Source organism: Scyliorhinus canicula, chromosome 29 (assembly GCF_902713615.1).
Source record: "Scyliorhinus canicula chromosome 29, sScyCan1.1, whole genome shotgun sequence".
Classification (NCBI taxonomy): domain Eukaryota; kingdom Metazoa; phylum Chordata; class Chondrichthyes; order Carcharhiniformes; family Scyliorhinidae; genus Scyliorhinus; species Scyliorhinus canicula.
The window spans coordinates 13,023,479-13,049,592 of record NC_052174.1 but is presented as its reverse complement, the minus strand read 5'-3'; the positions used below and the strand labels follow the sequence as shown (position 1 = coordinate 13,049,592).

General features: G+C 49.1%; 1 protein-coding gene across 3 annotated transcripts in view; it reads right to left on the bottom strand.

The window, feature by feature from the left end:
* Positions 1-879: 879 nt before the first annotated feature.
* The window catches only part of LOC119958344 (protein FAM122A-like), a 37,326-nt gene continuing 12,091 nt past the window's right edge, over positions 880-26,114 (bottom strand). For 2 of the 3 annotated variants that reach the window (XM_038786789.1, XM_038786791.1), the window contains 7 exons: positions 23,438-23,481; positions 20,341-20,395; positions 18,422-18,526; positions 8,876-8,964; positions 7,176-7,240; positions 4,180-4,282; positions 880-1,023 (listed from right to left, as the gene is read on the bottom strand). In XM_038786789.1, coding sequence (XP_038642717.1) covers positions 891-1,023; positions 4,180-4,282; positions 7,176-7,240; positions 8,876-8,964; positions 18,422-18,526; positions 20,341-20,395; positions 23,438-23,481 — 594 coding nt within the window. In that variant the 3' untranslated portion in view covers positions 880-890. The remainder of the gene's footprint in view (positions 1,024-4,179; positions 4,283-7,175; positions 7,241-8,875; positions 8,965-18,421; positions 18,527-20,340; positions 20,396-23,437; positions 23,482-26,114) is intronic. The other variant, XM_038786790.1, reaches the window with a different exon arrangement.

Here is a 26,114-nt window from a genome sequence, read left to right as displayed (position 1 = left end):
CCCATGATGGTTCACAATACCACCACAGTGAGCAGTAATCTGCCCTTTTCCTTTTGCTGTAGGCAGTTCCAACAGGACAAAAGAGTCCAACACAGAAGATAACCCGAAAGACATGTAAATTGTTTTTGGTTATAAATGATCCAGGAATCAACTTCACAGAAAATAAAATCAGATAAAAGCAACAGCAAGCCAATCACGGTCTCGAAGCATGGTGAAGTCACCGCTCGTGCGCCATTACATCTTGCACATCCTGTCAATGCAGGAAGTAGCTCCCCACCTCAGGGTTGAGGCAGGCCCAACTTCGATGGGTGGGAGGAGACGGAAGCCCCCTTTCACTCCCACAGATACAGCCCACTTGCTATCACAGAAACGACTGGCCCCGTCTGCAGCTTCCCATTACATCAGGCCGTCGTGTGCGCAGAACCGTGTCCCGTTCTGCCAAGTCGTACTTCTAACACTGATCGACCTTTCCTTAATGCAGGCTCCAGCCCTGTTGGCACACACACACTGCACGCACACAGACGCGCGCACACACACACACATACACAGAGGGCAGGAGCAGCTCCTCAAATCTCTTGCAACCTCACAACTTAAATTTCTCTATAGCGATTCATACAGTGGTCTATACAGAGAGCAGGCACTAGGTCTTAACCCAAATGGCAAAGAGTCAGGTCAGCTCCAACCTTGGATTGTGCAGTTCCAGGCCAAGCGGCAGACAGGAGCGACTTTTGTTCCCCTTCTCACTGGCCATCCTTAAAAGGTTTCTCTCACTAATTAACTATACAGTTGGCTATAAAATACTGATTAGGAATGCTATTATACAGTATCCTCTAACAAAGTGCTTTATGTAGCCCAGCTCTTAGAATATAGGTGATTGTCTTTTTTTTTGTTCACATTCCAGGTGGGTGAGCCACAGAGGTGTATGGCGAAGTGAAACCAATCTCGGTGACCGATGGTGAAGTCGCGACGTAAGGCCCTGATGGAGGCACAGTCTGGGGAGGGCTGTTGATCACACATTCCAAGCTGAAAGAGACAAAAATATCAGGGGAAACACCGACGTTAGTAAGGGTTCATCCACACGGTCGCGGCAAGAAGCTTAAAATTCTTGGCTTGAGCTTTTCCTCTTCCCCCTTCTCGGGTTTCCAATCCGTTCCAGGGTACAACAAGAATAACAGCGTGCCTGTGTATAGCCCCATTAATGTGGTTAAATGTCCGAAGGGGCTTTACTGGAGCATTATTCAACCAAATTTGGCAGAGTCACAACCGGGAGAAATGAGGGGAGGTGACCAAGGGCTTGGGTCAACGAGGTAGAGTTTAAAGGACTGTAAAGAGGAGATATTGAGATTGAAGGAAGGGTTTCCGGAGCTTAGCGCTTAAGGAGCTGGAAGCTAGGCCACCAACGGTGAAGCAGCTAAAACAGGGGATGTGCTAACCAAACTGTCGGGAGCGCCGAGATCTCAGTGTTGCAGGGCAGGTGTAAATTACAGCAACAACTGCAACAGTGTAAGGCTCGTTTAAATTTAGTGTCTGGAACAATGCGTTCTCTTCTACTAATAATCTTTATTGTCACAAGTAAGCTTACATTAACACTGCAGTGAAGTTACTGTGAAAAGCCCCTCGTCGCCACATTCCGGCGCCTGTTCGGGTACACGGAGGGAGAATTCAGAACGTCCAATTCACCTAACAGCACGTCTCTCGGGACTTGTGGGAGGAAACCGGAGCACCCGGAGGAAACCCACGCAGACACGGGGAGGACGTGCAGACTCCGCACACACAGTGACCCAAGCCGGGAATCGAATCCGGGTCTCTGGCGCTGTGAAGCAACAGTGCCAACCACTGTGCTACCGTGCCGCCCACTTTACCCCGTTCCTCGCCTGTTTCGGGCACAGAAGCTGCAGCTCATGTTCTGCTCGTTCCACAGCACTGAAGCAACACCAATTTGGCCAAGGTCACCAGTGGGAGTAACAACCCGAGGACCTCGGTTATGACCCACGCCGGGTGATGGCTTTAATCAATCAGATAGGGGACAGGCAGGAAGGTAGAAATGAGGCAATATTTCTGCAACTGGAGCAGTTCTGAATCTACTACACTTAAAAGGTTGGGGCCGTGTTGACTTAAAGGGGTTAACAGCTTGAAAGATCAGATCCTGTAGTAGCATTTGGGCTTACCTAGCTGGAGACATGACATACACACTGTTTGTAAAGAAGTGCAATCCAGAGAGATGTTTTGTCTTAGGAGTTAAAAGTTAAATAGGTTTAAAAGCATTCAGTGAACGGTGAAAAGCTACATGACGATGGAGCTGCGTGGAGTTTAAGAGGGTTTCCAGGTTTCAATTTACCTGTGTATTTGCTGGGGAAGGTTTTGATTGCAATTTGAACCCCATGTGGGTTTTGCAGCTCACAGAAGCCCAGTTGGTGCAGTTCGGGCTCAGGATAAGACCTAGGAAGCAGAGGTGGTGGCGGACGGTCACTGGTTCTGTACTGAAGAGGGTTTAGGGCTCAGAAGAAGTCCTGGGAGTTATCTATAGCTGGGTGCAGCTGGGAGAAAGTTAGGGTCGGTGCCAGCTTAGTGAAACAAGCAGTCTACAAAGGAGTTGCAAGCGTACAGGTAATTGGGGACAGGAGTGCAGCTTTTTAAATCCCGTGGAATGCAGTCTCGGGAGGCTGAACCACTGGGAGGTGAGCAGGCCTCGAAGACAGTCCAGGTTAGAGTTGATTTTGAGGGAAATCAGGAGGTTAGGTCTTCGAAAGTGAGGAATTAAAATCTCTTGCGAGGGAAACCTCACGGGTGGCACAGTGGTAGCACTGCTGCCTCACAGAGCCAGGGACCTGGGTTCAATTCCGGCTTGGGCCACTATCTGTGAGGAGTTTTCACTTTCTTCTTGTGTCTGCGTGGGTTTCCTCCGGGTGCTCTGGTTTTCTCCCACTGTCCAAAGATGTTCAGGTTAGGGTGGATTGGCCATGATAAATTGTCCCTTTGTTCAGGGCTGTGCAGCTTAGGTTATAGTGTTCCGGGAATAAAGGGGGAGGGGGGGTAGATTGCTCATTTGAAGGGTCGGGGCAGACTCGATGGGCCAAGTGGTCTCCTTCTGCACTGTAAGAATTCTATGAAACCGTTTTAATGAGATTCTGTGACTTAGTGGTCACTGACATCTGAAATGAAATGAAAATGAAAATCGCTTATTGTCACGAGTAGGCTTCAATGAAGTTACTGTGAAAAGCCCCTAGTCGCCACATTCCGGCGCCTGTCCGGGGAGACTGGTACGGGAATTGAACTGTGCTGCTGGCCTGCTTGGTCTGCTTTAAAAGCCAGCGATTTAGCCCAGTGAGCTAAACCAGCCCCTGGGTGGGTTGCTGAGAAATCCATGTGATCTAACTTGGTCGCATCCGCCATATAATGAGCTGAGCATTCGACGAGTTTGCCTTTTAATTTATATTTACCTCATATTAATTTTGAATGTTGGATAGTAAGATAGCTGTTTTTATTTTCTGACTTTGTATAGTAACGTCTACTTTGTTTGTTTAAAACTGTGGAATCTTGTGGCTTTATTCTCCTAGTGGATAACTGGGATTTCAAACTTTGCCGACTTTAAACGTAACTTACTGGTTCTTAACAGGCAAAACACTGGAATAAACTGTGCAATCCAATATGCAGCAAGAATCAATGTCTCCAGGACAGGTGAAAGTGGAAAATAACAAAGAATGGACCTTGGCAACAGTCAAAACACTCATAGAATCCCTATAATGCAGGCCATTCGGCCCATCGAGTCTGCACCGACCCTCTAAAAGATCACCGTACCCAGACCCACTCCCCCACCGTAACCCCACATAACCTGCACAACTTTGGACACTAAGAGACAATTTAGCACGGCCAATCTACTTAACCTGCACATCTTTGAACTGTGTGAGGAAACCGGAGGAAACCCACGCAGACGCAGCGAGAATGTGCAAACTCCACAGAGACAGTGACCTGTGTCCGGAATTGAACCCAGGTCCCTGGCACTGTGAGGCAGCAGTGCCAACCACTGCGCCACCCATGTCAGAACAAAATGTTTAATTATAGGTCCTTAAATTATCGCCAAACATGTCAGTAGTGGGTGCTGGGGAAGGGAGAACGCATCATGGCTTTAGGTAGTTTATAAACTCTGCCTGGAGAGAAAACAATTTGCTTTTTACGTACCTGTGCGAAAGCAACGGAGTTAGCAGAGTGGTCTCAGTATTTACAATCCCAGGCACCCCACTGACAAATAATTTCTTGGGAGGGGAATCCACTTCCATGTCACCTGTCGGGAGAAGCAAAAACCAGAGGAAGTGAGACGAGAGAGTGACAGAGAGAGAGAAAGACTGGACGGCACAAGTTTCTTAAATCCATCAAGTGTACTAAAAAAGTTCAGACAGCGGGTGGTACAGGAGAAGAGGCTGGAGCAACTCTCTGGGGCCTGCACCGATCCCAGTACTACATTGCTCTGGGATTTTACCTACCACTATGGGACAGTGGGAGACGCCGCTGGCTCATTATTACAGAATGATGCAAAGTAATGGGCATGGAAAAATAAACGCAAAACCTGCACCAAGTACAAAGCTAGTTTTGTTAACCAGAGAGATGAAATTCCAGCGTCTACCCTCGTATACCTCTTGCCTCCTCCAATGGGGAGACAACGGCGTGGGAGTAATGTCACTGGGCTAATAATCCAGAGGCTCAGCCAATGTTCTGGGGACAGTAAGAAGTCTGACAACACCAGGTTAAAGTCCAACAGGTTTGTTTCAAACACGAGCTTTCGGAGCGAAACCTGTTGGACTTTAACCTGGCGTTGTAAGACTTCTTACTGTGCTCACCCCAGTCCAACGCCGGCATCTCCACATCAATGTTCTGGGGGACACGGGTTCAAATCTCACCACAGCAACCAGCGGAATTCAATGAATCAATAAATCTGGATTTGTAAGCAGTCTTACTAATGAACCATCAACTGATGTAAAAACCTACCTGGTTCACTAATATCCTTTAGGGAAGGAAATCTGCCACCCTTACTCGGTCTGGCCTACATGTGACTCCAGACCACAGCAATGTGGTTGGCTCTTCACCACCCTCTGCTATTTTAACGCACTGATAAACACATTCTTACTAAATTAATCTCTTGGGACTATTTCAATACATTTTTAAACTTGTTTAAATTAAATTGCCTGGACAACCATTGAGACGGCATGGGCAAGAGCCGAATGTGAACACAATTCTCAATATGCTACATAGCGGAGAGGAAATCCAGACTCAACCTGGTCCTTTAAAAACCGCAGAATTGCTTTTAAAAGCGGAGGCTAGTAAATGCTGGTATGCAGGGGGACTTTGGGGTTCTTGTATATGAATTACTGCATGTTCACCGCAGGTACAGTAAGTAATTAGGAAAGCAAGTGATATGTTGGTCTTTCCTGCAAGAGGATTGCAAGGATAAGGGTAAAGCATCATGCTGCAATAATCCTGCAGTGTGGTGGAAATATTGGTCTCCTTACCCGAGGAAGGACACATGAGCTCTGGAGGGATGTAACTAAGGTTCATTAAATTGATTCTTGGGTTGAGGGGGCTATCCCAAGAGGAGAGTTTACAAAATGTATTTTCCCCCATTAAGGGGCAATTTAGCCCGGCCAATCCCCCGACCCGGCACATCTTTGGGTTGCGGGGGAGACCCACGCAGACACGGGGAGAATGTGGAAACTCCACACAGACAGTGACCCGGGGCTGGGATCGAACCCAGGTCCTCGGCGCCGTGAGGCGGCAGTGCTAACCACTGTGCCACTCCTAAGGGGAGAGACTGAGTAAAGTGGGCCGATATTCTCTGGAGGTTGGAAGATTAAGGGGTGAACTCATTGAAACGTTCGGAATATTTTGGAGGACTCTAACAGGACAGATGCGCGGAGGATGTTTCCCCTGGCTGGAGAGTTTGGAACTAAGGGGCACAGCCTCAGGAGAAGGAGTTGGCCAATTGGGACTGAGACAAGGTGAAAGCTCTTCACTCGAGGGCTGCCGTTCTTTGGAATTCTCTCCCCCAGAGGGTTGTGGAGTGTCTGCTCAGCCATTCAGCCACCACCTCACTAAGTGGTGGAGCAGGTTCAAGGGGCCGAATGGCCGACCCCCCTCTCCCATTGCTTATATTTATGACTACATATTTATGATGGCGAGGAATACCACGAGTAAAGGTTATGGGTCGCGAAGTAAACAAAGGCCATTCGGGCCACCTTGTCTGTGCTGGTCACTGCAAAGCTATCCAGCCTAACATTTTTTCTTCTTCTTCACTTTTCAGTGGGTTGTGAGGCTCACAGGGCGAGGCCCAGCGTTTGTTGCCCATCCCTAAACGTGCCTCGAACTGAGCGGCTCGCTTGGCCATTTCAGAGAGGGGCAGTTAAGAGCCAACCACGTTGCTGTGGGGTCTGGAGCTACGTGTAGGCCAGACCGGGTAAGGACGGCAGATTTCCTTCCCTAAAGGACATTAGTGAACCCGATCGTTTTTTACAACAATCGGTGGTAGTTGCCGTGGTCACCATTATGGAGAGTAGGTTTCAATCCCAGATTACTAGTCCATCCCCCCATAACGGAACTGGGCGACAGCACACAGCGCCGGTCCCGCACCATTCACGGTCATAGGTTCTCCGCCATAATCCGAGAATCCCTGCAGTGCAGAAGGAGGCCGTTCGGCCCATCGAGTCTGCACCGATCCTCCGAAAGAGCACCCCACCGAGGCCCACTCCCCCGCCCCATCCCCATAACCCCAATACCCCACCTAAACATTGGACATGGCCAATCCACTGAACCTAATAATGTTGCCAACAAAGTCAGAGGAAGTGAACCACCTGAACTGCGAACTTGTCTTTTGCTGTTACATACGACTGATAATTCCCAGCACTTTCCATTCATACATTCAAATAAGATCATGCTTTTTAAGCATACGTTTAAGAACCAAAGAATGGATACAAGAGGCTGCTGCCAACCAATTAGAACCCGTTTCTCTTTTCGTATCAATTGTTGCGATCATTTGAAATTTGGTATTCTTGCATTTTTCCTGTTGAGTGCAAGGCCAAAATCTTCAGCAGTAAGTCTTTCTTTCCCGCAAAGTAAAAGCTTGAAATTTAAAATAAAATGATTAAAAGTACTTGCATTTGTATGAGGCATTACTGAAGGCTCCTTACCTTTCCTCTTCAATGGCCCCAAGGCACTGGGTCGTACAGCAACACTGGGACTGACACTTGTCCTGCTGTAAAGGAAAAGACAAGTTCTTACCTTGGCAGGCCACTCCCACCGATACCCGGTGTTACCGACTGCCGCAGTTAAATCTGCCCTGCCCTGCTGTATACCGAGGCAGGGGGAGTGAAGGCTCTGGTCCTCGAGTGTGTGCCCTACCCCTTAAACAACCTCCCCAGTTGAGCAAATTCTTTGGGCTGGAGGACAAGTGCGCTAGATGTGGGGGGAGGACCAGCGAACCATGTGCACATGTTCTGGGCGTGTCCAAAACTCAGGGGGATACTGCGGACGTCATATCCCGGGTACTGAAAACAAGGCGATGAGTCCAGAGGTGGCGGTTTTTGGGGTGTCGGAAGACCCGGGAGCCCAGGAGGGGGATAGAGGCCGATGTTGTGGCCTCTGCTTCCCCGATAGCCTGGCGACGAATACAGTGGGCCTGGAGTGACTCAAAGCCCCCAAAGGCTGAAGTATGGCTGTCGGACATAGCAAGCTTTCTTGGCTTGGAAAAAAAAAATCAAGTTCACCTTACGAGGATCACTATTGGGGTTCGTCCGGAGGTGGCAACCATTCATCGACTTCTTCGCGGGGAACCATCGCCGGGGGGGTAGAGTAGTGTCGAGTAGGGGGGAAAGAATAGGCGGGTCTATTTGCGAGGGAGGTACTGTTATTTGCATTATGTTTTTTGTAATTGTAATGTATATTGTTACTGTTTACAATGCCAAAAATACCTCAATAAAATTGTCTTGTTAAAAAAAAACCTCCCCAGTAAAGGTAATTGCAGCTGAAGTGGGAGGGCATTTTTCCCAGCCCAGTGTACAAAAAAAAAAGGAAGATTCAGCAGAATTAAGGGGAGAGTGTGTGAGAGAGAGACTGAGCTTAAAGACGGTGGAAAAGTGGGGGCTGAAGTGCTAAGCAATGTGCATTGGAAAGCAGTGGCTGGATTGAGCAAGCATTATTGTTCAGAAAGAAAAAAGCCTCTTAGACTGCAGGTCCCTTTAACACACAGACACCGTTGCCCCACCTAAACTCTAATAACCTTCATTGTCACAATTATAGAACATAGAACAGTACAGCACAGAACAGGCCCTTCGGCCCTCGATGTTGTGTCGAGCCATGATCACCCTACTCAAACCCACGTATCCACCCTATACCCGTAACCCAATAACCCCCCCCCCATTACCTTACTTTTTAGGACACTACGGGCAATTTATCCTGGCCAATCCACCTCACCCGCACATCTTTGGACTGTGGGAGGAAACCGGAGCACCCGGAGGAAACCCACGCAAACACGGGGAGAACGTGCAGACTCCGCACAGACAGTGACCCAAGCCGGGAATCGAACCTGGGACCTTGGAGCTGTGAAGCAACCGTGCTAACCACTGTGCTACTGTGCCGCTTATCATAGAATCTACGGCACCGAGACAGGTCCTTCGGTCCAAACAGGTCAATGCCAACCAAAAGGCCCATCTGAGCTAACCCCATTAGCCTGCATTATTCATTCAAATAATTACAACTGGGACAAAGGATTTATTATCTTATAGCTGCAAGTCCACACTGCAGCACATCATCAAAACAGCCAGCAAGTAAAAACACAACGTAAATCAGAAAGTAGCACCGAGGGGGCAATGAGTCCACAGATTCCTCTCACCTTGCAATACGTCGAGTGGGACTCGGAGAGGAATTTGGCGTGACCCCACCTTTGGGTATCAGAATCGGCTGGGAAGATGAGAAGTACTGCTGTAAAAGGAAGGCAACCGTTAGCCATGGAAAACAGTTACCCTGCCGCACCCCTCTCTCCCTCCCCACCCACCCACCTCGATAGCTCCTGTGACCGTCCCTCTACCCACTGCCAACTGCACCAGTTAACCCTGCAACACTTGGTTTATAGAATTTACAGTGCAGAAGGTGGCCATTCGGCCCATCGAGTCCGCACCGGCTCTTGGAAAGAGCACCCTACCCAAGGTCCACACCTCCACCCTATCCCCATAACCCAGTAACCCCACCCAACACTGAGGGCAATTTTGGACACTAAGGGCAATTTATCACGGCCAATCCACCCTAACCTGCACATCTTTGGACTGTGGGAGGAAACCGGAGCACCCGGAGGAAACCCACGCACACACTGGGGAGAACATGCAGACTCCGCACAGACAGTGACCCAAGCCGGGAATCGAACCTGGGACCCTGGAGCTGTGAAGCAATAGTGCTAACCACAATGCTACCGTGCTGGGTGGGAGGTTAACGTCCTGGACCCGTTTGAGATGCAGCGAGACGGTCAATCCGAGAAACCTCCGTCAGAAGGCTTCCAAGCTCATTGAGAAGGGTTGGCAAGAGTTTGAGAGGCTAGTTGAAGAGGTTTAGTCTTTAATGACGGGGCAGAGGGCGAACGGCAGTTCCAACCTCCCAAATATGTGGCATTCTTAACACAGTTTAAGCAGCGCCTTTGTAACTTAGAACAAAATAATAGGATGGTTACAGCACAGTACGAGGCCATTCAGCCCACTGCATCTGCTGGCACCTCGCCCCATTCCTCCATCTTTTCTCTGCGGCCCCTGCAATTAGTTTTTTGCTCTGCAGATAATTCTCCAATTTTCTTTTCAAAGCCACAGTTGACCCTGCCCTCGCTACACTCGGGCATTGCAATCCAGAACCTAACCACTCGCTGCACAAAGGCCACTCTTCCCGTGTCACCGCTGCTGCTTTCGCAATCGGTGACCTAGGCATCTCGATCCTTCCGTAAACAGGAACAGTTTCTCCCAGTCTCCGTCATGAGGAATGTCGGGAATTTTTACATCTATTGTATTATGGGTGCGTTGTGGTCATGTTACTAAAAGAACGGAGGTTCAGGTATCCAGACTATATGTCTGCTGAAGCTCTGATTAATGAAATGAAAATGAAAATGGCTTATTGTCACGAGTAGGCTTCAATGAAGTTACTGTGAAAAGCCCCTAGTCGCCACATTCCGGCGCCTGTCCGGGGAGGCTGATACGGGAATTGAACCGTGCTGCTGGCCTGCTTTAAAAGCCAGCGATTTAGCCCAGTGAGCTAAATCAGCCCCTGTTAAGGGGTTAACAACGAGGCAGGCTGCGATGTCATTCATGGGAGGAGGGGCTGTTTCTTTTTATAAGTTTCCTTTTCAGCCCTGTCATGTGAGAGTACCCTTTAAGAAATGGGTGTTTAAGAAATGTACCTTTAAGAAATGGAGCTGCTCATGTTACTGGAGTGATGTCAGAGTGTGGGTGGAGCTGAGCTCCACTTCTGCTTTGTAGTTTCAGTTTGAGAGAGCTTGGGTGTGCCTGTGTTTTTCAGTGAGCTGCATCTGGAGTTAAAAGTGAGCTGCACTGCTGTTGATCTCTGCCATGAAGGACTATCTCTTAATCATTTGGTGGATTCGGAAGAATGATAAATGTTTTCGGTCTTGAATGTAAACCCTAATGTGCTCCTGTTTATCATAGGATTTACAGTGCAGAAGGAGGCCATTCGGCCCATTGAGTCTGCACCGGCTCCCGGAAAGAGCACCCTACCCAAGGTTAACACCTCCACTCTATCCCCATAACCCAGCAACCCCACCCAACACTAAGGGCAATTTTGGACACTAAGGGCAATTTATCATGTCCAATCCACCTAACTTGCACATCTTTGGACTGTGGGAGGAAACCGGAGCACCCGGAGGAAACCCACGCACACACGGGGAGAACGTGCAGACTCCGCACGGACAGTGACCCAAGCCGGAATCGAACCTGGGACCCTGGAGCTGTGAAGCGATTGTGCTATCCACAATGCTACCATGCTGCTTTTGGATGTTAAAAGAACGGCATACAGATTACTTAGTGTTGTATTCTTTGGGGGTTGTATTTGATTGATGGTTGCTAAGTTGTTCACTGTTTGTTTCAGAAAGGTTAACTTGAGTTCATAGAATAAACATTGTTTTGTTTTTAAAAACCACTGGTCCATTTTCTGCTGTACCACACCTGTAGAGTGGGGCGTGTGCTCCCCATACCACAATCTAGTAAAAGTTGTGGATCAGGTGAACTCCATGATACACTTTGGGGTTCTCCAAACCCTGGCCCATAACAGCCCTGCCCGGTGTCTGTTGTTTTTAGTTTCATTTTTAAGAGTTCTGCTCTGGGTTCCCGAGGAAAGGTTTTCTCAGACGGAATTCTGAAAGCCTCTGTCCCAAGCTCGATGTGAATAAGTCTGTAAGCCACTGAGTATTAACTGAATCAATAAGAGGCGTTAGAACGGTGTGTGTGTGGATTTTGCTTAATTAAAAGTTTCGAAGTAGATGGCAAAGGCAGCTCAAAGACTATTCTTCATTTTTCTGTAAGAACTGTTTGGCTGTTAATTGAAAAGCTGATTTTTCCCTTGGATATTAATGGGGTTACTCCTGCGTTAATAATAGTTGTCTGAGATGGAGGAGGAGTTCAGGAGGTGGGACATGCTGCCATTGTCGTTGGCGGGGAGGGTGCAGTCCGTCAAAATGACAGTGCTTCCGAGGTTCTTGTTCCTTTTTCAGTGCCTGCCCATATTTATCCCCAGGGCCTTCTTTAGGAGAGTGACTAGCAGTATTCTGAGTTTTGTGTGGGCACATGGGACTCCGAGAGTGAGGAGGGTGTTCCTGGAGCGAGGAAGGGATGGAGGTGGGCTGGCACTGCCCAACCTTCTGGGGTACTATTGGGCAGCCAATGTGTCAATGGTGCGTAAATGGGTGATGGAGGGGGGAGGGGCGGCGTGGAAAAGAATGGAGATGGCGTCATGTAGAGGTACGAGCCTGGGTGCCATGGTAACGGCACCGTTGCCGCTCTCCCCTAAGAGGTTTACCACGAGCCCGGTGGTGGCAGCGACCCTAAGAATCTGGGAACAATGGAGACGGCATCGGGGGGAAACAGGGGGCTCGATGGAGGCTCCACTGGGTGGCAACCATCGGTTCATCCCGGGGAACACGGATGGGAGATTCAGGGGGTGGCAAAGGGCGGGCATCAGCAAATTGAGGGACCTGTTTATTGGCGGGAGGTTTGCGGGCCTGGGGGAACTGGAAGATAAATTTGGCCTGCCCCAGGGGAACATGTTCAGATACCTGCAGGTAAAGGCGTTTGCTAGGCGACAGGTAGAGGGATTCCCTTTGCTGCCCTCGCAGGGGACGATGGACAGAGTGCTTTCGGGGGTGTGGGTAGGAGAGGGGAAGGTGTCTGACATCTATAAGGTAATGCAGGAGGTGGAGGAGTCGTCAGTGGAGGAGCTGAAGGCTAAATGGGAGGAGGAACCCGGGGAGCAGATAGAGGACGGGACTTGGGCGGATGCCTTGGAGAGAGTCAACTCTTCCTCCTCATGTGCGAGGCTTAGTCTCATCCAATTTAAGGTGCTGCACCGGGCCCACATGTCCGGGACTAGGATGAGTAGGTTCTTCGGGGGTGCGGACAGGTGCACCAGATGTTCGGGGAGTCCTGCGAACCACGCCCATATGTTCTGGGCATGCCCAGCACTGGAAGAATTCTGGAAGGGGTGGCGGGGACGGTGTCGAGGGTGGTTGGATCCAGGGTCAAACCAGGGTGGGGACTCGCGATTTTTGGAGTTGCGGTAGAGCCGGGAGTGCAGGAGGCGAAAGAGGCCGATGTCCTGGCCTTTGCGTCCCTAGTAGCCCGTCGAAGGATTCTGTTACAATGGAAGGATGCAAGGCCCCCAAGTGTGGAGACCTGGATCAGTGACATGGCGGGATTTATAAAATTGGAAAAGGTAAATTTGCCCTGAGAGGATCAATACAAGGGTTCTATAAACGATGGCAGCCTTTTCTGGACTTCCTGGCTCAGAGATAGGTAACTGGGTCAATAGCAGCAGCAACCCGGGGAGGGGGGGGGGGGGGGGGGGGGTGCATTATTGTAGTGTTTATTCTGTAACTTTATAGTGTGTTAATTTGCGTTGTTGTTAAAATGCTGGGTTGTTCATGGGGATGGGGCGAATGTATATGATTGTTAATATTATTGTTATTTTCGGTATTTTACTAAGGTTGTATAAAATCAAAATTTCTCAATAAAAATTATTTTAAAAAAAAATAATAGTTGTCTGCAGAATTATTCCTGGGGCAAAATCTCCCTTCCTCACAGTTTACAAATTGAAAAATTGTTGGGGTCTCGTCCTGTTTTCTGATATAAATTGGGGTCTAGTCCGGGCACCGTAACACCAGACCCTTTAATAGTTCATTGTTGGCACATTTTACTGATACAAGAGGTTATCCAGCATCAACGGGGATAGGTTCAGTAGTGGCGACTCTCGAAATTGAATTGGGGATGCAAACCCACTTCTGTCCACCGGGTGGCACATGGCACCTCGCTGAATAAAACCCACTCAACTTCGTAAAACAGAAAACATTGCGAGCGTCGAATGCTTTCCACACATACCAGCTGCAGAATCGCAATATCCTGAAGCCGACGATTTAAAGTGACTTAGGTCGGCCGTGATTCCCGGGGGGGTCAGGTCCGCACGAGGGCAAATCCAAAACGCTTCAAACTGAGCAAAAGGCAGGCTTGTAGAGGTGGAGTTCCGTCACTTTCCCGTCCAATCTAAGATATCACACATGGCTCATGCCACCTCAGGCAGCCTCTTTGCTGGAAGAGGCAAATATCTTTCCAGGACAATCCACCACCCGCTTGTTTCTCAGTGCAAAGGGTTAACACACACTATGAACTTGCAAACCGTGACTGGCGTGTGAAGCAGCCGTTCCTTTGAGTCGCCTGCCACTCAGTGGGTAGCACTTCTTCTCACCAGTCAGAAGGGGCCTCAAATCCAGACCGACACTCCCTGTGCAGAGCTGAGGGAGTGTTGCACCGTCAGAAGCGCTGGCTGAGGCATTCAGCAGGGTTTGACGATCAATGCTATTTGTTTTAAGAAATAGCAGCAAGTTGACCATGGGGCTGAGTGCCGCCAAGGGGTCAGGATCGGAGTAAAACTGGCCAAAGGAATCGATACACACACTTACACGCAACCTGAAACAAAAAGCCAGACGATCTGGGACCTGCATTAAACACAACCTCACTGGGTGGCAGAGGGCCAGGACACGCTGGCACATACCAGGAGGGCTCTTGGTGTGCGTAGATCAGGGGTGGGCAAACTTTTCTGTACAAGGGCCACATTCAAAAATTCACAATTTTAAAGGGCCGCATAGTATATTAAGTAAAATAATTAATATTTAAAATAGCCAAAATAAAAGGTTTTTAAAGGAAAAAAAAGGAATTAATTTTTATTAATTAATATTTTAAAGTAGAAACTTCACATGAAACACATGTTGTGCCGAGCAATGATCACCCTACTCAAGTCAACGTATCCACCCTATACCAGTAACCCAACAGCCCCCCCCCCCCCACCATTAACCTTAATTTTAATTTAATTTAATTTAATTTAAAAAAAAATTTTTTTTTAATGACTTGATCATGGTGGGCCGCATAAAGACCTTTGGCGGGCCGTAGTTTGCCCACCCCTGGCGTAGATCATTATCAGCATGGACGCAGAATCCCTCGTGCAGGCTGGGGGAGCAGGGAGGTGAGCGGATGGTAAAGATCAAGGAGAAATGGGGAGCGGAGTTGGGAGGGGAGATCAATTGGGGAGAGTATGGAGTGAGGCACTGCGTAGGGTAAACTGGACCTCCTCTTGTGCAAGGATGAGCCTGATACAGTTTAAGGTGGTGCACAGAGTGCATATGGCTCGGGCGAGAATGAGTGGGTTCTTTCAGTGTGGACGGGGGCCAGGGAATCTCGCGCACATGTTTTGGGGTTGCGGAAAGTTGGGAAGATTCTGGGCGGGAGAGTTCGCGGTCTTAGCCAGGATAGTGGAGGAGGTGAAATGAGATGAATGAAAATCGCTTATTGTCACAAGTAGGCTTCAACTGAAGTTACTGTGAAAAGTCCCTAGTCGCCACATTCCGGCGCCTGTTCGGGGAGGCTGGTATGGAAATTGAACCGTGCTGCTGGCCCGCCTTGGTCTGCTTTCAAAGCCAGCAATTTAGCCCTGTGCTAAACCAGCCCCATGTGGCGATATTTAGGGTTTCAGAGAAGCCGGAGCTCATGGAGAGGAGGAAGGCCGATGTTGTGGCCTTCACCTCTCTGATTACACGGCGGTGAATTTTGCTGGAGTGGCGGTTTTGCTGTGACATGTCTGGATACATGTTAAACAAGAATCCCTATTGCAGAAGGAGACCATTCGGCCCATTGACTGTGAAAGAGCACCCTAACTCGGCCTGCCCACTACCCTGCCCTATCCCCCTAACCCCACCCAACATGTACATGTTTGGACTCCTGCTCTTACCCTATCATGGAGTAAATGTAAAGAAAGACTTGCCTTTACACAGCTCCTTTCATGACAACACACTGGGAAGCGCTTTACAGCCTCTTTTCAAATGTCTGTATTGTAGGAAACCCGGTAGCTAATTTGTGCACAGCAAGCTCCCACAAACAATCTGCTATCTTTTAGGTTTTTAAAAATAAATTTAGAGTACCCAATTATTTTTTCCAATTAAGGGGCAATTTAGCCTGACCAATCCCCCTACCCTGCACATCTTTGGGTTGTGGGGGTGAAACCCACGCAGACACGGGGAGAATGTGCAAACTCCACACTGACAGTGAGCCAGGGTCGGGATTCGAACCTGGGTCCTCGGCGCCGTAGGCAGCAATGCTAACCACTGCGCCACCGTGCTGTCCCAAACAATCTGTTAATAACCAGATCATCTGTTTTTTGTGATGTTGGGTGAGGTATAAATATTGGCCCAGGATAATTGGGGGTGGGGGAAGAAGATTAAAATTGATGTCTTTAAGATGAGGTATTTGAATCGTCCCAGGGTTTTCAATAAACTGCGACAGAGCCTGGATGATCAGATAGTTGCCACTGTGAGTGGCAGTGTTGTCACAAGGTTCCCATTTTTTTCTTTAAGCACAAGGAATGGCACAGTGGGTTAGCATGGCTGCCTCACAGCACCAGGAACCCGGGTTCAATTCCGTCCTCGGGTCATTGTCTGTGTGGGGTTTGCATGTTGTCCCCGTGTGCGCGTGGGTTTCCTCCGGGTGCTCCCACAGTCCAAAGATGTGCGGGTTAAGTGGACTGGCCGTGCTAAAAATGGTCTTTCGCGTCCAAAGGTTGGGTGGCGTTAGGGGGATGGGGCAGGGGAGTGGGCCTGGGCAGGGCGTTCTTTCAGAGCGCTGGTGCACACTCGATGGCCCGAATGGCCTCCTTCTGCACTGTAGGGATTCTATGTATCTTTACACCTAAAATAGTGGGTAAGTGGTGGATGGATTACCGAGCGGGACGCTCTTTCCGTGGTCAATAGGTTGTAGGGGCTGGACTTGAACTCCTGGTCCAGAGGGAAGGATGCAACGACTGTGCCACAAGCCTCCCCGCAAAGGACCTTTCAATGCATCAATAGCAGGAAACACAATCAAGTTCATCTGCTCGAATGCTCCAATTCTGCTTCTTTAAACTCCCTCTCCCTCAGCCGCCTTCTTGAGCCGCTGCAGTCCCGTGTGGTGTAGGTACACCCACAGTGCTGTTAGGGAGGGAGTCCCAGGAATTTGACCCTGTGATAGTGAAGGAACGGCCGATATGTTTCCCATGTCGGGGTGGGGAGTGACTTGGGAGAGAAACGTCCGGGTGGTGGGGTTCCCCTGTGTCTTCTGCCCTCGTCCTTCGAGGTGGCACGTTTGGAAAGTGCTGTCGAAGGAGCCTTGGCGGGTTGCTGCAGAGAAACTTGGGAGATGGTGGGTACTGTAGCCATGGTGCGCGACAGCGATGGACCAAGTGTGTACGGCGATGGATGGGGTGTTGATCAAGCAGGATGCTTTGTGTTGTGGCTATAGGACTGTTTAGCTGTCCCGAGGTCAAATTCAAATCCCACTGTGGTCAGCTGTAAAACGGAGCCAAGAATCATGGCCCAGTGATGCATTAAAGTGGCTCTTGTCTCGATCTCCAGGGCGGATTCTTAATGGCCATGTGGGTCTTACGAAGCAGTTCAGCTCAAGATGAATAATAAAAATGTCTCAGCTAGCAGGTCTCACTTTAAAAGAAAATAAAAGGTGGTTGAATAGGTATTTTCTGCAGAGCAATTGGATGGTTCACGTCTGTTAGCTAAATCGATGACTGCTCTCCTCAAAGGAAGAGATCTGTGACTCTCACACCAAGACGTCTTATGGGCCGATTTGCACACAGATAGATCCCACAGTCAGTACGATGACAATAACCACATATCAGTTGAGGGATAAATATTGGTCATGGACCAATTTTCTCGAAGGAACAACATGCTCTCAAAGAGGCCAAGCACGAATTGAAATGGAAATCGCTTATCGTCACAAGTAGGCATCAAATGAGGTTACTGTGAAAAGCCCCTAGTCGCCACATTCCGGCGCCTGTTCGGGGAGGCTGGTACGGGAACTGAACCGTGCTGCTGGCCTGCCTTGGTCTGCTTTCAAAGCCAGTGATTTAGCCCTGTGCTAAACCAGCCCCGAGTTGGCGCCTTTCAAGTTAACAGCCTCACCCGACCGTGGAAAACATTTAAAGGGTTTGAGCGCTTAACTGAATAAGACACACATAACCAAGAGAAAAGGACTATTGCCCAGGACACCAAGGAGAGACTGCTCTCTGGTGTTTGAAACAGTGCCATGCTTCCTCCAGGGAAGGCTCAACTGGAAAGCACCACCTGTGACAGTGCAGCGCTCCCGTAGCACCGCAGTGGGAGTGCCAACTGGGATTGAGTGCTCACACGTATGAGGTAGGACTTGAACTTGTGACATTCTGACTCAGAGGGAAGAGTGCTGCCCCAAATGCTTTTGGCAGGCGTCTCAAAAAGGGCGACGTCTACAAACAAGGAGAGTAATCGTATCCCTGATTACGACCTTGCAACTCCAAATCAAGGACCTCGTGGTGCAGTGGTAGCGCCCCTATGGCTGGGCTAGGAGCTCCGGGTTAGAGTCCAACGCCGGGACCTGACAGAAGGAGTGTTCAGCTTGGAAATCCTTCCGCCACATCCCCCACTATTCCCCAAAAGGGTAGGGGGAAAAATGCATATGGGTGTGACGATACGCTGACAACAGCAACAATCCCAAAACACCCCATATCCCTCGCAAACCCGGCGCAGTCCAGAGCTGCACAAAGTGTCTTTCTCGGCTTCATTTAACGGAGAAACTTTCGACTACAAAAGGCAACAGCCAGCAGGCCCTACCTTCCCAATCCGCGTCGGAGAAGGAGAAGGGGAGAGGGGGAAAATATCATCCCTCTGCAGTGACAAAATCCGGTCGTCCTGCTCAGCAGTCACCATCTGGTCGCACTGCAAAAGAGATATCAGCAGCACATGAGCCCTTTCAATACCTCCCCCATATCATTCAGGCAAATCCCCATCACTGGGCAACAAATTACAGTCTGATTATACAATGCAATTGACACAGTTGACTACCTGTTGCTGCCGTCATTCAGCCTGTGCACTCGTTTTATTTTGGGAGGCGCTTAATAAGAGTCAGGCCAGCCAGAAACACCGACCAACCTAATGTGCCCGATATCCAGCAAAACAGGGCCGCTTCCCAAAGGCAGGCTGCTCATAACTGCTCCTCCTCCAGTCATAGAATCCCTACAGAGCTATTCGGCCCATCGAGTCTGCACCCACCATTTGAAAGACCACCCTCTACACAGATCCAATCCCCGCCCCATCCCTGTAACCCCACCCAACCTTTGGACACCAAGGACAATTTAGCACGGCCAATCCACGCTAACCTGCACGTCTTTGGACTGTGGAAGGAAACCGGAGCGCCCGGAGGAAACCCACGCAGACACGGGGGAGAACGTGCAGACTCCACACAGAGTGTCACCCGAGGCTGGAATTGAACCGGAATCCCTGGCTCTATTCAGTCTGTATTCGTGTCTTGCTATGTGTCTTGGGCTTCTGGGACATGGGGGGAGGGCACTGTAATTACATTGCACTTTTTTCCTTTATTGCAAGTGTCACCAGCAAGGCCAGCATTTATTGCCCATCCCTAACTACCCTTGAACGGAGTGGCTCACTCAGCCACTTCATAAGGCAGCAAGAGTCAAGGACATTGGTGAGGGCCGGGAGTCAGATGTAGGCCAGACCGGGGAAAGTTGGCTGATTTCCTTCCCTAAAGGTATAAGCCCAATGATAGTTTTACAGTCACCATTACTGAGACTAGCTTTTAATTCCAGATTCTATTTATTGCAGACGGATTCCACCAGTAGAGGGATTTGAATCCACGTCACCAGAACATTTTCCTGGGTCGCTGGGTTACTGGCGCAGTGGCATATCCACTCCGCCTGCTGCATTCAGTAAACCCTCACTGGGACGAATAGGGCATTTTCAGAACAATACCAGTCCCAAACGGGTTAAATTGTGAGAACAGGTGGCTTCGACTAAAGCCAGTGGAGACGATTAGCAGGAGGAGAATTTAATTTTAAGGGATGGCACAGTGATTAGTGCTGCCGCTCTCACAGCGCCGGGGACCCGGGTTCGATTCAACCTCGGGTGACTGTCTGTGCGGAGTCTCCCCGTGTCTGCGTGGGTTTCCTCCGGGTGCTCTGGTTTCCTCCCACAGTCCAAAGATGCACGGGTTAGGTGGATTGGCCATGCTAAATTGTCCTTTAGTGTCCAGGGAGGTGCAGGATATGCTATGGGGTTACGGGGATAGGGAGAGTGGACATGGGTTAGAGCCCACATTCAAAGGGTTGGTGCAGACATGATCCTTCTGCACAGCCAGGGTTCTAAGATAATGAATGGATTTTATAGGGTCGAGCGAGAGAAACAAAAGTACTGTTTTTCTAAAACAGAGCCAACTTTCACAAGCCCACAAATTCACTTTTAATGGGAATAAACCACAACCCAAATGTTCTCCCTCCGTCATCTCCCCTGCCCACAAAGGGGGAGTACAGTGAATCTAATGTGCCCCCCCATGCACAACAAAAGGGAGGTGCGGAAAGTTGAGGAAGCCGGACAAACCCCCTGCAGAGTTTCGCAGCCGATACAAGTTAAATATTGAGATCGCTAAACCCACGCGAGAAGCTAATGAAATGAAGCTTGACTGGGAGTTATTAGTTGGCAAGTGGCTTTGCAGCCTGGTTTAGGCACGAGGTACTCACCAGCGTAAAACCATCCTCCCGTGAGCAGCTCATTTGCATGGCTGTGTGGATCCCCCTTAACAGAGATAGAACAGAGGAGAAAAAAAACACAAATTAGATACCAGAGCATCATGAACACCCCCCCCCCCCCCCCCCGGTCAGCATCAACGGGGCCGAGGTGGAGATGGTTAGCAGTTTCAAATTCCTAGGGGTGCACATCACCAAAAATCTGTCCTGGTCCACTCACGTCGACGCTATCACCAAGAAAGCACAAGAGAGCCTATAGTTCCTCAAGAAACTAAGGAAATTCGGCATGTCCACATTAACCCTTACCAACTTTTACAGATGCACCATAGAAAGCATCCTATCGGGCTGCATCACAGCCTGGTATGGCAACTGCTCGGCCCAGGACCGCAAGGAACTTCAGAGAGTCGTGAACACAGCCCAGTCCATCACACGAACCCGCCTCCCATCCATTGACTCCATCTACACCTCCCGCTGCCTGGGGAAAGCGGGCAGCATAATCAAAGACCCCTCCCACCCGGCTTACTCACTCTTCCAACTTCTTCCATCGGGCAGGAGATACAGAAGTCTGAGAACACGCACGAACAGACTCAAAAACAGCTTCTTCCCCGCTGTTACCAGACTCCCAAATGACCCTCTTATGGACTGACCTCATTAACACTACACCCTGTATGCTTCATCCGATGCCGGTGCTTATGTAGTTACATTGTATACCTTGTGTTGCCCTATTATGTATTTTCTTTTATTTTCTTGAATTTTGTTTAATTCCCTTTTCTTCCCATGTACTGAATGATCTGTTGAGCTGCTTGCAGAAAAATACTTTTCACTGTACCTCGGTACACGTGACAATAAACAAATCCAATCCAATGCAATCCAATCTCACTCCCCCCAACCACCAGCAGCAACCCCCTCCCTCCCCGAGGTAAACACGGGGGAGGGGGGGGGGTCATTACAGCCGGCTTAACGAGGAGGAGAAAATCAACAATCATATTCCACTTTGCACCAAAGGCGACACATCAGGATGAGGAGGTACATGATGCATTCAGACCTTCCTCAACAATGTCGAGCATAATTGATGGACACTAACCAATCGAGGCTGAACAGAGGTAGGTTTTGTGCTTTGTCTGCTGGGAATTTAAAGTGATTTAGTCAAGGCGCATAAAAAAAAACTAGACAGTTAAGTGAGCACAAGCGAAGATATCATCTTCACTCACTGAAATTAATCACAAACCTCACGAATTTCCGATTCAACCGTCGACATTTCCAGACATACCACTCAACGCCACTCCCCCCCCCCCCCCCCCCCCCCTCCCCCAATGATTCTGGTCCAGTCTTAAAGCAGCAAAACGCAAATCTGCGGCACTTTCAGGCGAACAATCACATCCCTGAACAACAAACAATATCAGTGCAGCAAACAGCCCTGGCCTCACGGCAGGAACAAGCAGATGTCTTTGAGTGTGTTCAACAATAAAATATGCCAGCTAGTGTCCCTCCCGCCGTTTTAAAATGACGCAGATCATTCCCCTTCGTATCAGTGGAACTGAATTACATGCTGCCAGATTTGCGCGGGAGGGGGTGTCACATATCAGGCTGCTGTCTCCAGTCACTGTCAAAAGGCACGGAGAAACGCGAATGCATGTTTATATGCTACTTCGAATTCCCCAATGCATCCAACAACACAATCAAATACTGCTGTCCTCCCCCACAAAATATTCTAATCAGAAACTCAATGAAGATCAACGTTCAAAAGCTTCCATCGACCAAGACTTCCACTCCCACCGTGTTCTGGAATACACCGTCTTCCCAGCCATTCCCATCTGAAACTGGGGACCAGAGTTTACTCCCAACGCTGATATTTAAACAGCAGCTCTCCCACAGTACTCCCTCCTTTAGCCTTTCATCCATCCATTGGATTCCCTCCAACAGGAGTGTGCGCGTGCGTGTGTGCCTCCTGCGAATGGAAGTTGCCGTTTGAGTGTCAGGGGCTTGGAGGAGCAGAGAGTTGGGGGGGGGGGGGCAGCTTCGGAGCGGCTGCCAGGGAGAAACCAGCTCCACCAGGGAGGAAGGATCTGGCCCACGTCCAACATAAACACGGCCCCCTGCCATCCCGACATGCTCAATTGCAAACAGGGTATGCGCCGTACCTCCCACTCGGTACGTGTTCAGCTTCCCAGTGCTGAGATTACAGCCATCGTCACGAGCCCGGTTTCACGGCAGTTCGTGCTGAGCTGGGGCAGCAGCAACGTCAGAGGGTCGCGGGAACGGGACATCAAACACAGCCTGACAAACGTTACCACGTCTTGCTGCACATTCTTCCTCGCTGGTAACCTCACTGATTCTGAGGGGGTTTGGTAAGTTAAAGACACAGAGGCTGCTTCCACTGGGCGGAGAATCTGGGACACAAGGTGAGGGCAGTCGTTTAGGACTGAGATGTGGAGAAATCTCTTCACCCAAAGGGTTGGAAATCTCTGGAGTTCTCTGCCAAGGGTTCCGGCTGCTCCATTGCTGAATTTATTTAAAGCAGAGATGGATTCTCTTTGAGGTCTCTCAATGAGAGATGTGGGGAGCGGGCGGGAACTTAGAGCTGTAGCCAAAGACCAGCTACGATCGAATTAAATGTGGGGCAGGCTACACAGGCCATATCGCCTGCCCAGCTGATAACACAATACCCTCGCCACATGTCACATCACTCGAAGGATGGCTACTTCAGCGAGGCCCGCGATGATTTCATTTATCTTATGACCAAGACTTCCACTTAAGTCGACTTATGATCTGCTACCCACTGACTGAAAGGGCGACGGACGCAGATTCAACGCCAATAGCTGGCACGTGTGCGATGGGTTAAACTACCGGCTTCTGGGCTGTGCCATTCTACGAACAGAGGAACCTTAACTCGGCATGTTGAGGAGTGTGGAGGGTGGGGGAAGCAGGATGAGAAATGGAAACGTGAACAGGAGGCGAGTGCAAACCCCAGTTGACACCATATCCTTAGATATCAAGGATTTTAACCGAATCGGGCGGGCGGGCGGACGGGGGGGGGGGGGGGGGGGGGGGGGGGGGGGGGAGTGTGGCGAGTTCCACATGCTAATCTCACCTTTCATGTGCAGTCTCCCGATTCATCACATCCATGCTCTCCTCCTGAAACGAAAATATACAGCTGTCTCTTAGGTCTGTGCCACAGTCACCCACACCAACCTCAGCCACTGCACACATCCTACTTGTGGAAAGGTGGTGCGCAAAACCAAGAAAGGGTCATTTTTGCACATCAACGCACATCCAAATGCAACTCACTTGAACCCACCCTTTTGGCCTGAGCCAATACCCTGCCAACAAACGCCGCCACTCTAAACGTGAACTAATCATACACATTCTCAGCTTGCAATCCAGCATGCGTCTGAATTGGGCCATTTTATAGCTTTCGAGAAGAATCTGTTGCCAACCTATTCCTACCAGCCGACTGAGGAAAGGAGATGTCAGCATGCATGTTAAAAGACAGGGTGGCATGGTGGCGCAGTGGTTCGAACCCTGGCTCCGAGTCATTGCCATTGTGGAGTTTACATTCTCCCCGGGTCTGCGTGGGTCTCACCCCCACAACCCAAAGATGTGCTGGGTTAGGTGGATTAGCCACGCTAAATTGCCCCTTAATTGGAAAAGAAAATGAATTGGGTACTTTAAATTAAAAGGAAAATGCATGCTAAAAGACAAGGTATCATTACTTTGTGGCACCACACAGGTCCTCAGCAAGACCTTGCAAAGATGGCCTGGAAAATGAGTTAGGGGGCAGCAAGGTGGTGCAGTGGTTAGCAGTGCTGCCTCACGGGGCCGAGGTCCCAGGTTCGAGCCCGGCTCTGGGTCACTGACTGTGGATCTTGCACATTCTCCCCGTGTTTGTGTGGGTTTCAAAGATGTGCAGGGTAGGTGGATTGGCCACTTTAAATTGGCCCTTAATTGGAAATAATGAATTGGGTTCTCTAAATTTTGAAAAAAAGAAAAATGAGTTAATCGGGTGCAATTGTGGCAATTTCTTCGAGCAGTACTTTCTAGCGCCAAGGGAACCGGCTATTCGAAATCTGGTCATGAGTAATCAGACAAGATTAATCAATAACCTCTGGGCTCCAGGAAGAAGCGCTAAGCGACAGCAATCCCAATTTCACATTCAGTTTGAAGGTGAGAAACGTGGGTCTGAGACTAGTGTTTTAAATTTAAAAGCTAAAGTGAACTGGGAAACCAGATTAAAGATCGGACAGTAGAAACAGTGGCATTCTTTTAAGAAAATAGTTAAATATCTCAGCAAAAATATATCTCAGTGAGAAAGAAAGATTCGATGAGAAGGATGCATCGTTTGTGGCTAAATAAGGAAGTCATGGTTGGCACCAGTCTGAAAGAAACACTGGACGCAGTTGCCAAGAAATGGTAAAGGGTCCACAAAGGGATACAGACGGGTTAAACAAGTGTCACAAATTTGGCAGATGGGAGTATAATGTGGAAAAACGTGAACTTGACCACTTTGGCAGAAAAAAAATAGGAAAGCAGTATGCTATTTAAATGAAGAGGGACTGCAAAATTCCACGGTACAGAGGGATCTGGGGATCCCTGGACATGAATTGCGAGAAGTTAGTCTGCAGGTACAGCAAATGGTTAGGAATGCAAATGGAACATTGGTGTTTATCGGCAAAAGGGGATGAAATATAAAAGTCGGGATATTTTACTGCAGCTGTCCAGGGCCTTGGTGAGACTACACCTGGAGTACTGTGTACGGTTTTGGTCTCCTTATTTACACTATATAATTGCATTCGCAGTTCAGAGGAGTTCACCCAACCCACCTCCTGAATAAAGGGTGAACAGGTCGGGGCTTATACCCAGTAGAGTTTAGAAGAACCGTAGGCATCCTTATTGAAACAGACTCGATCCTGCGGGGATTTGATAAGGTGGATGTCGGAAAGATCTTTCTCTCTTCTGGAGGAAACGAGTACTAGCGGGCGCAGGTGGAATAAGGGATGGCTTTGAAGACGGAGGGGAGGGTCGTTAGCCTGAGGAATTCTCTTCCTCAGAAAACAGTGGAGGCTGAGACATTGAATTTATTCCGGGCTAAATTAGATAGATCATCAACAGAGAAGGGAGTCGAGGGTTATGGGGAAAAGCAGGAAGATGGACCCGAGGCCATATTCAGATCAAACTGCGGAGCGGTCCCAATAACCTACCCCTGCTCCTAAATCGTATGCTCCTGCGACCACACCTGGAGATTTGTTCTCCTAGTAAAGAAAGGATACATCTTTCTTGGTATGCAACTAAGGTCCGCGAGATTGATTCCTGGGATTGTTTTATGATGATTGAATAGACTCGGTCCATATTCTTTGGAGTAAGAGGTGATCTCACAGATATGTTTCGGTGGCCGAGGGCGGGGGGGGTGGGGAGGATGGGAGAGATTGGCCACGCGAAATTGCCCCTTAATTGGAAAAACTGAATTGGGTACTCTAAATTTATTTTGTTTAAAGTTTGTCTGTCATTGTATGACTGTATGTGGGTTAAGCTGCAGAAGATCCATTAGCTATTTACTGCGTTTGGTGAAATTAGTTTTAGTTTGAGAGTGATGTAATGATCAGCAACAAATATCCAAGTTGTAACTTCTCTTTAATCCTAAATTTAACATGTGCAGCGATACAGAGTCTGTTCCCATAATAGGAGGCCAGATAGCAATAAATGATGAAAGGTTTCACAGCTTTCACACACGTGCATTTTGCTGCCAGCCAATTTGAACCAATAATAAGTCG